Source organism: Phyllostomus hastatus, unplaced genomic scaffold (genome assembly GCF_019186645.2).
Source record: "Phyllostomus hastatus isolate PE091 unplaced genomic scaffold, TTU_PhHast_1.1 phas_contig_159, whole genome shotgun sequence".
In the NCBI taxonomy this organism is placed as follows: domain Eukaryota; kingdom Metazoa; phylum Chordata; class Mammalia; order Chiroptera; family Phyllostomidae; genus Phyllostomus; species Phyllostomus hastatus.
The window spans coordinates 3,896,847-3,910,163 of record NW_025333640.1 but is presented as its reverse complement, the minus strand read 5'-3'; the positions used below and the strand labels follow the sequence as shown (position 1 = coordinate 3,910,163).

At 47.8% G+C, this 13,317-nt stretch overlaps 1 protein-coding gene across 2 annotated transcripts in view; it reads right to left on the bottom strand.

Annotated features, from left to right (window-relative positions):
- Positions 1-12,908, bottom strand: part of AP3D1 (adaptor related protein complex 3 subunit delta 1) — a 41,896-nt gene extending 28,988 nt beyond the window's left edge. Inside the window, exons 1-2 of one of the 2 annotated variants that reach the window (XM_045831029.1) lie at positions 12,552-12,908; positions 37-132 (exon numbers count right to left, since the gene is read on the bottom strand). In XM_045831029.1, the coding sequence (XP_045686985.1) occupies positions 37-132; positions 12,552-12,647 (192 nt within the window). In that variant the 5' untranslated portion in view covers positions 12,648-12,908. The remainder of the gene's footprint in view (positions 1-36; positions 133-12,551) is intronic. The other variant, XM_045831028.1, reaches the window with a different exon arrangement.
- Between the last annotated feature and the right edge of the window lie 409 nt (positions 12,909-13,317).

Below are 13,317 nucleotides of genomic sequence, written 5' to 3'. Positions count from 1 at the left end.
AAGGGCAATGCATGGAAGCGCCGCCTGAGCACTCACATACGTCAGCTTGCAGACGGCGTTAGCTTTGACTGCGATGTTGTCCTGCTTCAGTTCTTGCTTGATTTCATCAATGCACTGAGAGATATACTTTGCCTGAAAGGAAAAGAGAAAAAGAAATTATGAGTGCCTGGCTAAAATAGTTAAGAATAATTATTTCAGAGAGAAGCCAGACCCAAAACAAAAGGTCACATAGTATTATTTGATTCCATTTATGTGAAATGTCCAGAACAGTCAACTCCACAGAGATAGGAAGCAGGTTTGGGGTTGTCAGGGGCTGGGGAGTAGGATGGGGTGACCACTGATGGGGAGTACTTGCTTTTTGGAGTAATGGAATATTCTAAAACTGATTTTGTGATAGTTACACAGTTGTGAACATACTAAAAGCCACTGAATTGCACATCTAATAAAGCTGTTATTTCAAAAGACATTTCAGTGTGCTAAAGGACATGGCGTGGGGGCACCAGCTGTGAAAGACAGCACCCAGGCGCTAGGGTCCAGTCTTACTCCTACAGAAGAGGGCCAGAGGCCCAACGGCCCAACCAAGTTACTTGGTGTGGACTGCAGAGTGCTCGTTTCATTCAACTTAATTACAGTGTACAAAACTGTGTTTGAGGGGGAGGAAGGGCCAGACCCTGTAGCTGCCCAGGAATAGCGTCAAGGTACACAAAGCACAGGCAGGCCAGACTGTGTTGGCAATGGTGTCTGTGCACCTGTGAGGGTACAGATAAGGAGCCAGGCTGGGTGAGGGCTAGAAGATCGGTTGTGAGAAACTCCTATTGTCCTCAGGGCCCCAGGTATCTGGGTGCTCCCAGGGCACCAACCACACCCAGCTGGCTGCATACTCAGCCTACCTCTCCCCAAGCTCCCAGATCCCCATTCTCTGAGTATGCAGCCTCTACTGAAGCACCAGTGACCTTGACCAGGCATCTCTGTCTGTGCCTCCCCTGCCTTTCTGAGAATGGTATCAAGGCTCATCAAGGCTGTAGCAGGCATCAGTGCTTCATTCTGATCCCATCAGTCACTATGTCTCTCCATGCCCCTGTGGACACTTGGATCTTTCCCACTTTTTGGCTCTTGTGAACAGTACTGCTACGGTCATATGGGTACAGGGGTTTGTGTACACGCAAGTTTTCAATTCCCTTGGGTTTCCTTGCTAACTCAAAATGTCTCCTAAAACACCGTTCAAAAAAGATTTGACCTGCATCAGTACTGATCCAGAGTTCAGAGCAAGCGATGTGCCTACTGGGAGCAGCAAGACACAAGGCTCCTATTACCCCTGACCTGGGAGACACACCAAAGAGAACTGAAACCTGCTGCGAGGCAAGGAACGGTCATCATGGGGACCAAAATGAGTCCATCTGGTGCTCCATGGAGCTACAGAATGGTTTATGAATATTTTACGATCAGGAGTTGGTACAATGGAACAAATGCCACCATATCCTTCCAACAGGCTTCAGATTACTAAATCCCATTCAGGGGACCTCAGCTCCTGTCCCTGCACACAGATGACCCCTTCTTATCCTCTGAATCGCAACTATTAATGATTTAAAAGGGAAAGATCAAGAAGACAATTACAAGTGTTGGAGAAATCAGCCAAACACAGCAAATGGGAAGTGAATGGTACAGCCACAATGAAAGACAGTGCAGCTCCTCAAAAGGGTGAATACGGTGCCTGCTCCCAGGTGGACCCCGAAATCCCTGATACAGGTGCTCAAGATACAACAGCACTCAAATGTACAACTTGTGACAGCTTCAAAGCAGAAACAACCCAAATACTCACTGGCTGATGACACACAGTGTGGTCCACCCACTCATGTCAGCTCTTGGGAGAGCCAGGCAGGGTCAGTCCACTTCCTGTAACGTCTGAGCAACTCCTACCAGACCAAGCCCTTTACAAACAATTATTTAACAACAACTATCCAGACACACTGGAAAGCAAGCTAAAGCACTCAGGAATGTACTGTTCTTTGTAGCTTTTATCTTGAGTGTCAGGCAGAGAAGCTAAGACCAAGAGAGGAAACCCGTGTCCAACTGGCTTCAAGAATCATAGCAGCGCCCTGGCTGGTGTTGCTCAGTGGATTGAGCGCCAGCCTGTGAACCAAAGGGTCACTGGTTCGATTCCCAGTCAGGACACATTCATAGGTTGCAGGCCAGGTCCCCAATAAGGGGCGTGTGAGAGGTAACCACATACTGATGTTTCTTTCTCTCCCTTTTACTCCCTCCCTTTCTAAAAATAAAAAAAATAATAATAAAAAAAAAAGAATCATAGCAGAGTTAGGGATGAACATGGCCACTGAAAGGTGAGGAGGGAAATTCCAGAGAAGAGAGGGATGGGGATGGTCCCCACATTCTGCATATAAACTCCTCCCAAATCTCTGGCCGACATCAGAACTATGCACACACAGGCACATTCTCCACAACCCAGCCAATGCTGGGGGGGGGGGACCCCACAAAAACTGTTTCATAGGCCTTGTGCCCTTGAAAGAGAGGCAGAGCTGGAGTTTCAGCCCAGATGAATGAACTGCCCACTAAACAAATCCCACCGCCCACAGAATCAGTACTCCTCAGAGAACACAACAGAATCCACAGTCACTACAATGTTCCATTTGCAATGTCAAAGAAACAATTCAAAATTATTCAAAATAAGAAACAGGAAAATTCAAGAAGACCACCCATGAAGACAGGCCCTAAGACAACCCAAATGTGGAAATTAAAATACAAAGATTTCAATTCAGCAACTGTAACATGCTCTCATAGAACACAAAGAAACTGTACTCAGTGAATAAAAAAAAAGGACATTTAAAGAAAGTAACAGAAAACCACCAAAGGGACAGGCCGTTTGAACCCAAGGCAGCACCAGTTGCACGGGACCAACCCCAGTGGGCACATGAGGCTGTGGCGCTTCTAGACCTCCCCCAGATGTCAGCCTATACCCCAGAACCCAGAAGGCAGGGGAGCAACCATGGGCCCAAGGTCCTCTTTGTCAGCCATGGACCCGCACCACAAGAGCTGCGAGCTCAAAACCCCTTCCGATGAGCTGGTCACCAGAGGCAGACATCTGGTTCTGAAGGAGGTATGAAATCTTCATAAGACCACACACCTATTGTTAAGAAAGAATCCCATCAGCCACCTGGCAAGAAAAAAATATGTATTAAATTCCCCCATGGCGTGGACTTCAACTGGCAAGTCCAGGCCTTTTTGGCCCTACAAGAAGTAGCAGAAGCATTCCTAGTACATCTCTTTGAGGATGCCTGTCTCCTCTACCTAGATACCAGCTATGCTACTCTCTTCCCGAAGGATGTGCCGCTGGCCAGGAGAATCCTATGCATTCAGGAAGGGCTTGGCTGAGCTGCCACCTGCCCCTGGATGATACCAGGGCCTGCCTGGAGCTGGGACCAGATCCATGGAGTCCAAGGTGCTGCTGGACTTGCTGACTGTGAGTAGAGTATGCATGTTGCTTTTGTGATTGGTTTTTCAAGGAAGCAGACTGCAATGGCTTTCCTCTACAACAGGAAGTAATATATAAGAAAATCACCACAGTTCCAGAGCATGGAGAATTATTTTCAGATAGAGACTCCAATTTGTAAAATTATTCATGCCTGCTTTAGTGATTTTAAAGACATCACATTTGTTGATATTTGCAATCAGTTGCATGGAAGAGCCTGCCGCGTCTAACATACAAAGCTCCTTCCTTCAGATCAACTTCGTTAGTGGCAGCAGCAAGTGCCTATGTGGACTACACCTATCAACAAATTATAGCTTGTTTTCAAAAACTCAATTGGGGTTAATTGAAAATCTGTAAAGTTTGATGTTCTGGTTCCTCTTGGTAAGTTTCTATCAAAATCACTGAGAAATTTTAACTTGTAGAATTTTGTAAAATCACAGAAAATACAGCAGTTTACATTTTAGAATTTTTCATTCCAGGATTTTCAAGTGTCTTTTCAGGGCCGGGATTTAAACTAAGCATGGCAGCCATTCTCTCTTGGCTATGTGGGTTGAAAGGGCGCAGGACTCTCACCTGCCCGCCATGAAGAGGTGCCACATACTTTTGTATTAAGAGCTAGAGGACTCAGTAACAAGGCTGATGGTATCGGGGAACTGTGGGACAAGCATGGATTAATGGGAGATGCCTGAGTTGCTAAATTGAGACTGGGGGAATGCCGAGCTGCACATTAATTTTTCTCCTAAGAGATGGTGCCTCTAATTGGTCTGATATGGCACAAGGGAGGCAGGAGTGAGTGGGAGGGGGGGGAGAGAGAGAGAGAGAGAGAGAGAGAGAGAGGGAGTGTGTGTGTGTGTGTGTGTGTGTGTGTGTGTGTGTTCGTGGGTATTTTAAAGGGAGTGGGACTTGAAGGCAGAATTCCACCATTATTCTAAATCTGTAGAACTTTTAAATGAACCCTTCCTTTCCTTTTTACCAAACTCTGGCATTGGGAGTTTTGGCGGTGGGCAATTGGGCCCAAGTTATGTTTCAGAATTGCATAGAGGCTGGCATTCTGTTACACAGAGACCCTGTAAAGTTATGTGCTCAGAACTCACTTCTGCCACCATACATCTGCTCTGCTGAGACTCCTCTCCTCCAGCCTTCATCTGCCAGGGCCAGCCTCTCCTTCCTACTCTGGGCAGAGCCTGCCCTGGCAACTCAGACCTTTTTCTCTAATGTCCCCTAAAATCTCCCACATGTATATGTCTAGAACTCTTTTTAAAAATATATATATATTTTATTGATTATGCTATTACAGTTGTCCCATTTTTCCCCCTTTGTTCTCCTCCAACCTGCACCCCCTCTCCCATAGGCATTCACCCCCCCTTAGTTCATGTCCATGGGTCGTACATATAAGTTCTTTGGCTTCTCCATTTCCTATGCCATTCTTAACCTCCCGGTCTATTTTGTACCTAGCATTCATGCTTATTCTCTGTACCTTATCCCCTATTCTCCTCCCTTCCCCTCCCCACCGATAACACTCCATTTCTGCGATCCTGTTCCTATTCTAGTTGTTTGCTTAGTTTTTGTTTTATTTATGTTCAGTTGTTGACAGGTATGAGTTTGTTGTCATTTCATTTCACTGTTCATAGTTTTGATTATCTTCTTTTTCTTAGATAAGTCCCTTTAACATTTCCCATAATAAGGGCTTGGTGATGATGAACTCTTTTAACTTTACCTTATCTGGGGAGCACTTTATCTGCCCTTCCGTTTTTGTTTTTTTGTTTTGAAAGATTTTATTTATTTACTTTTAGAGATGGGGAGGGAGAAAGAGAGGGAGACATCAATGTGTAGTTGCCTCTGGTACACCCTCTACTGGGGACCTGGCCTGTAACCCAGGCATGTGCCCTAGACTGGGAATCAAACCAGCAACTCTTTGCTTCACAGGCTGGCACTCAATCACTGAGCCATACCAGCCAGGGCTGCCCTTCCATTCCACATGATAGCTCGCTGGATAGAGTAATCTTGGATGTAGGGCCTTGCCTTTTATGACTTTGAATACTTCTTTCTAGGCCCTTCTTGCCTGCAAGGTTTCTTTTGAGAAATCAGCTGATCGTCTTATGGGAACTCCTTTCTAGATAACTTGTCTCCTTTTCTCTTGCTGCTTCTAAGATTCTCTCCTCATCTTTAATCTTGGGTAATGTAATTATGATGTGCCTTGGTGTATTCTTCCTTGGATCCAACTTCTTTGGGAGACTCTGAGCTTCCTGTACTTCCTGGAAGTCTATTTCCTTTCCTAGATTGGGGAAGCTCTTCATTACTTTTTCAAATAAGTTTTCAATTTCTTGCTCTTCCTCTTCTCCTTCTGGCACCCCTATGATCTGAATGTTGGAACATTTAAGTTGTCCTGGAGGTTCCTAAGCCTCTCCTCATTTTTTGGAATTATTGTTTCTTCATTGTGTTCTGGTTGAATGTTTATTTCCTTCTCCAAATCACTGATTTGAGTCCCAGTTTCCCTCCCTTCACTGTTGGTTCCCTGTATATTTTTCTTTATTTCACTTTGCACAGCCTTCACTTTTTCCTCTATTTTGAGACCATACTCAACCATTTCCGTGAGCATCCTGATTACTAGTGTTTTGAACTCTGCATCTGATAGGTTGACTATCTCTACATTGCTTAGTTCTATTTTTGGAGCTTTGATCTGTTCTTTCATTTGTGCCAATTTTTTTCCCCTCAGGGTGCCTATAATGTTGTAAGAGGCAGAACCTTAGGTCTTTGCCAGGGTGGGGCAACCTATTGTCACAGAATTTAATTTGGAACACAGAACACAAACATCCTTCACAGATGAACCCCTTAGGGCTACAATAAAACAGCCATTTCAACCCTGGCTGCTAAGGCCCTGGCAGAGTTACCTGGGTCACATTTCAAAAGATCCAGACTCCCTGGCCCTCCCTGGACTAGTGGTCAGGATCTCTCAGGAAGAGGCCCAGAGAGTTTGTGTTTTTCCAAAGCCCTGCAGTGGATTTCAAGGTGCTGACAAGCTCAAAAGCCACACTCCCAACATTACCCAGTGTCCCCTGGAACAGAACCTAGTGTGAGTTCTGTACTAGAGCCAGAACCCACAGTGGAAGGACACTGGGACCCACAAGTTTGGGGGAACAGCAGCAAAATGAGGAATCCCAAGCCCTGGCTCATGTGGCCCAGTAGATTAAGTGCCAGCCTTGAACCAAAGGGTTACTGGTTCAATTCCCAGTCAGGGCACATGCCTGGGTTGCAGGACAGGACCCCTGTAGGGGGCACGTGAGAGGCAACCATTCATTGATGCTTCTCTCCTTCTCTTCCCCTCTTTATAATAATAAATAAATAAGTAAATAAATAAAATCCTAAAAAAAAAAAAAAAAGAACGAAGAACCCCAAATGGCTTCTGTGGTCTCAGTAAAAACAGGAAATGTGTACCCAATAGGAGGGGTGGGTAGTTTGAGAAGCATGTGGAAGGCTGAGGGAGTCCTTGTGTGGAACAGGAAAACCACTAGAAAGGCCCCCAGTGGTGCCCAGGCCCAGCACTGGAGGGCATCTCTGCAGAGAGGCCCAGTCTACACAATGGACTTTTTTTTTTAATGTAGAATTATCTTGGGGTTTTTTATTATTATTCTGAATTTATTTTTAATTATAATTGACATACAGTATTACATTAGTTTCAGATGTACAAGACAGTGATTCAATGTTTACATACCTTACAAAGTGATCACTCCGTAAGTCTAACAGTCACCTGTCCCCACACATAGTCCTTATGACATTACTGACTCTATTCCCAATGCTGTAATTAATTACATCTCTATGACTTACGCCGTAACTGGCAACATGAACTTTTCCAGCACAAGTGGGGACAGGACGCACGATGGGCCAACCCAGGGCTGATGTTGTTTGAGGTAGACAGTAAATACAACGGTGGCAGAAGAGCATCTACAGGCTGATGTTTGGAGGGACAAGAGGTTGTGGTATGGGGCAGTGTATGTGTAACTGCAGCACTTCAGGGCTTAGGCCCAGGGAGCAGTGGCTGTGGGAAGTTGACTCGAGGAAGTCAGTGAAACTCAAAGGCCAGCGGGCTGGTCAGTGTCCTGCAGCTGCTGTAATATTCTGTAGCCATCACACATTCTGTACATTAAAACCACACACATTTATTCTCTGATGGTTCTGGGGTCAGGAGTCTGACACAGGTCTTCCAGAGGCTCCAGGAGAACCATTTTTGGTATTTTCCAGATTATAAAGGAGCCACATACTTGGCTCGTGGCCCCCTTCCTCCATCTTCATAGCCAGCAGTGCAGCCTCATACACCTCTAACTGACTCCCCTGCCTCCTCCTTAGAAGGACCCGTATGATCATACTGAGCCGTGCAGAGAATCCAGGGTGCTCCCTTGTCTCAGGAGCCTTGACTTAATTCCACCTGCAAAGTCCCTCTGCCATGTGAGGTGACATGTCCACAGGTCCTGGGACTAGTTTGGGGATATCTCTGGGGGCCTTTATTTAGCTGATCAGTCAGGTCATCCAGGGCCAGTGGGGAGATCAAGGCTAGGAGGCAGGAGGCCACAGACTTCTCGAGCACAGCAAAGAGACCACAGGATGTAGAGGCTAGGCCCACTCACGGACAGAATAGCAGTAGCACAGATGCCTGGAGCTCAGAAGGAGGCCCATCCTCATGAGCATGGGCACAGGCAATTCACCTAGAGGACTAAGCTGGTCCAGACTGCCAGTCCCAACCTTGGGTTCCTGAACAACAGGTAACATTAGCTCCAGAGGGCAAAAGGAGAGGCACTCCTCAGAGTCATGCTCTAGTGTCAGCATGGACTTCGGAGGCTGGTGACAGGGAGCCAGGCCAGTAAATGTGGGTAGAAATCCAGGGTCCCCCCCCACTAATAGCTGACCCCAAGATGGGGTTACTGTGCCCAGATATTGTTGGGGACAACTCCTGTGAGAGGAAATGAGAGGGAGCTGGGAGAAGACCATGGGGATCTGGCAGAGTGAAGGACCAGGGAGGAAAGACTGGATGGGAGTGCCTAAGGAAGAGTCAGCAAGGCCAGTCACCTGCCTAGGTGGCCCACGTGCAGTCATCACCTGGGAGTAGCAGCATGGCCTTTGGAACACAAGGTGATGAACTTCAAAGCTGGGCAGCTAGGCTTCTAGTTAATTACACTCAGTAGCTGAGGTCTTAAAGGGGCTACAACCTCAGGAGCCTTGGAAAGTGCAGGGAGCTCTCAGATGAGAGGTCTAAATTAAATACAAAAGCAAAGGCAAAGGGAGGATGACCAGTCACTGGGTACTCAGCACCAGGCAGCGACGCAGCTGCTGCCAACACAACGTTTCCCAGAACCTACTCTATCCAAATAGTGAAAGGTACATGCAGAGCTTGTACCCAACAGAGTGAATTGCAGCCCCAAACAGCAAACAACTGGAACAACTTAAATACTCATTTAAGGGGGACTAGCTAAATAAACTGACAAGAGGGTTTCCTATGCTGACACAGATAGCTGTCAGTGAGACTGCTATACACACAGCAAATCACAACAGAATCTTAACCTATACTCAGAATCACCCATGATTTCTATGCAGAGAAAGATCTCAAGTACAGACACCAAACTGATTTACAGGGAGAGGTGTTGTCCCTTTTGACTTAATAAACACTGAGCTTATTACAGAAAATTATGGGTATAGTTTTATAAAGATTAACAGAAAAAGTTTCGAGAGCCCTGGCCAGGTAGGTCAGTTAATTAGAGCATTGTCTGAAACGCCAAGGTTGCAGGTTCAATCCCAGGTGAGGGCACACATAGCCAGTGAAACAACAAATTGGTGTTTCTCCTCCCTACCCATTCTCTCTCTCTAAAATCGATAAAAAAAAAAAAGTTTTCCCTCAAATATGAAAAGTGCCCACGAGAATAAAATAGTAAGCCAATTGAGCTTTTTCCCTAGTCATATCCAACTCCTAGAAGTAAAAACAGGCCCTGGACTCTAGCTCAGTTTGTTGGAGCATTGTCCCAATACACTAAGGTTACCGGGTTTGATCCCCGGTCAGGGCACATACAAGAAGCAACCAAAGCAGCATAAATAAGTGGAACAACAAAGCAATGTTTCTGTCTCTTTCAATCTCTAATCAATTAAAAAAAAGATTATTATAGAAGCAAAGACACTCACAAGTGAATTTCCCCCTACCTGCCAACATTATCCTTTCTGTATGTATCTCAAGGATAATGAATTCACTCCAGAAATGTGTAAATTAGACCACTACTTTTTAGACTTCTGGAACTCATTTTAAGAAATGTTTTCCGTGATAACCCAATACAAAGACACACATACACACTTAGTATCATAAACTGAAATAAAAGTTTCAAAAAAACAAGTTATTCTGCCCCGGCTGGTGTGGCTCAGTGGACTGAGTGTTGGCCTGCAAACTGAAAGACAGCTGGTTGATTCCCAGTCAGGGCATATTACTGGGTTGGGGGCCAGGCCCCCAGTTTGGGGGCATGCAAGAGGCAACTAATCAATGTATCTCTCGCATGTCAATGTTTCTCTCCCTCTCTCCCTTCCTTCCCCTCTCTCTGAAAATATATAAATTATATATTTTTAAAGAAACAAGTTATTCTATGTACATGCAGGCTGGGATTTTCTAGTTTCTATTTTTTAAAATAGATTTTACTTATTTTTAGAGACAGGGGAAGGGAGGGAAAAAGAGAGAGAGAGAAATATCGACGTGTGGTTGCTTCTTGCATGTCCCCAACAAAGGACCTGGCCTGCAACCCAGGCATGTGCCCTGACTGGGAATCGAACTGGCCACCCTTTGGTTCGCAGGCTGGCATTCAATCCACTGAGCCACACCAGCCAGGGCTACTTCTTCTTTTTTTTTTTTTAACGTAACCCACTAAATTGAATTCATAACCCACTAAGCGGTCACAGGCTGAGGACTGGAGATAGCTAGGGAGATGACTTCATGGGGCACTCTGGTACCCACTGAAGCCTGCATTATGTTACTCACTGCATCCTCATAAGCACCAGCTAGATGGAAAGGCGGCAACTGCCCCCACTTTACAGGTGACAAACAGGTCAGGAGCTCTCCCCAGGTTAGCCAGTTAAACAGGCCCAAGAACTTGGACTCAGATCTCCTGAACTTCATACAAGTTCCACTAAGTCACCCTGCCTTTCCACACATAAGCCTCATTTCTATGATAATGTACAGAGATTTAAGCTAAAGTCTATTGTAAAAAGTAAACTTTTGGCAAGAAACTATACTACTGCAGAAAAAGTAAATTTTCACAAGCCCCAGTTGGTGTGTGGTTGGGTGGGAGGAAAGAGCCTATTTGAGAGAGTGGGATACTAGGAGAGTAACTCAGTAGTCATGGGCCAAGCTCCTTTAGGGAAAAAGATAAATGTCTCGAGTCAGAAGTGACACCTCTGAAACCATGACAATCTTCTGATGACAAAACCACAGCACCAGGATGCCATGTCCTGCCCGGAATCATCAACAGGCCAAGGGCAGAGCCTACTCAGAAACCTGTGACTTTTGGGGACTTTCAGCACCAGCCTGGACTGTGCTTTTTGAAAAATGCTTCCACCATCAATACTCATTTAGTGGGCTCCCGAACATGTGGGGAAGGCACCATCAATCCCCACCAATTCCAAATGAAGAAACCACGAGTCAGGGTACTGCCCAGTGATGATGGACACTCTCCTAAAAAACCAGATGCCCTAACAGGAGTGTGTGTCTCTCTGCCAGAAAGACACCATGACCTGTCCTCAGAATCCCAAATAGGCAGCACTGAGTGACATCCAATGAACAGAGAGGGAAATCAGTACAAAAAAAAAGAAATGTAAGGGTGCAAATCACATATGCTTAGCCACTGCTCAGTAATAAGGGACACTCAAAGCAAAAGATCACGGTAAGTGTTAGCTACACATTTGCAATCACTGCCATTGGGGAGAGTTTCCATAATGATGCAAAACCCAGGGAAGGGTTATGGAAAGGAGGAAAAATAACCTAATCATATTTCAGTGAGATCACACCTATTCTGAAAAAGTGCCAGAGGCCGAAACTCAGCCTCTCACCAACTCCAACTTCCTTGCACTTTCTAATCTGCAATTCCTGACTTCCCTGGGAGCCACTGTGAGGAAGGTTGGTTAGCATCTGGTACTGGGATCTGCATAGCATCAAACAGCTGCTCTCCTCAAGGTAGCCTCTCTCTAGCTAGAGAAGCGGGGACTTTCTTTAATGTCCCATCATGTAAGGGCCTACTTGGGACTCTTCCATGAAGTCAGAGGCCTGGTGGCCACTAACTGTCTTCATTCCTCCTAAATTTAGGTCACAGGTTGGGGGTGGGGAGGCGAGAGAGAAAGGCAATGGCGTCCACGGTTATAATTTTACTTCTGGAGAATCTTTTCTTCCCCCTGGTTTTTAGGTTTCTAGTTGAAGTCGGGCCATTCCAGGGCCCCGCAGCAGGGTCCTTCTTTTGGCCTGGAACTCCCGCTGCCTTCGCCCCACCTTCCCCAGGAAGAACCGGTACCGGGCGAGGCCCCAGAGAACAACCAGGACTCGTACTAATCCCGTAAGTGGTTCTTCCAGCGGCGACCCGTGGACATCCGTGGACTCCTGGTGCTCCAGGAGACCAGAGACATGGGGCGGGGCCGGAGACCTCGTATTTTAAACAGCTGATCCAGACACACATTCAAAACTGGAGACCCCCACTCGGGAGGATATGCGAAGTCTCTTCCTGGGTCACCGCGGCAAAAGGGAAGAGGGCCCCGTGGCCGAAATGGTAAACTGAGGCTCCAAGAGGCCATCCAGTGGCAGGTTCCCCGACCGCCGAGCGGATAGACGGACGGGTGGGGGAGGGGTGCCCGAGAACCGCAACTTGGGGGCCTGCGGGGTCTCATCTGGGGAGACCTTCGGCGCTCGGGTGTAAACTGAGGCTCAGGGTGGACACGGGTGTGTGGCGCTCAGGCCGCGGAAAGGCAAGATCTAACCGAGAGCGAGGCCTCCAGGGCGAGCTGCAAGTCGGGGTCTCGGGCAGAGCCAGGCCTGCCCTGCGCGGCGCTCCCGGCTCACCTCGTCCTCCTTGTGGTTGCGAATGCCCCGCACCAGGTCCTGCAGGTTCTTGTCGAACATGCGGTCGATGCTGCCCTTGACCATCTTGAGGGCCATCGCGGCGGCCGCCGGCAGGCAGCAGCCCCGGGAGGCCCGAGGCCGGATGCAGCGCGGGGGTCCGGGGGTCGCGCCTGCTGCCCGTGGAGCACTGCGCTGCCGGCCGCCGCTGCGGGGCGGGCTCCCAGACCAGGCTTGCGATGGTCCGTGGGGCGGCAGCGGCGGCCGCGGCGGCTGGACGCGGTGGGCAAGCCGCGATCCCCTCCCCTCACGCTCCGCGGCACTTGCAAATGGCGGACGAGATGGCGGTCGGTCAGCTGACCGCGGGACTCCAAGGCCGGGGGTCCACCCCCGGAAGTCCCGCCTCCCACGAAGTCTTGCCCCCACAGAGCCGAGTAACTACGTTTCCGGGACCACAGCAGGCCGCGGAAGGGAAACCAGGACAACGCCCTCTGAGCCCACTGGCCCCGCCCTCTCCGGGTCAGGGCTCTTTCTTGTCATTGGTTAGTGTCCTCTGGGCCTCCAGCTACTTCCTTGTTTGGCTTAAAACCACGCCTCTTAGTTGAGACCTCCCTGCCTCTCAGATAATTGACAGCTGTGGGCGGGGCGCCCACGTGGAGCTTCTCTGTCAAGTTCCTAGAGGAGAATCCAGCTCCGCCTTTTTGGATTCTGAAAGGTGACGCTACCTGAGAACTTGCAAATCTGTCGCTGCGGTGAACGGATCCTGTGT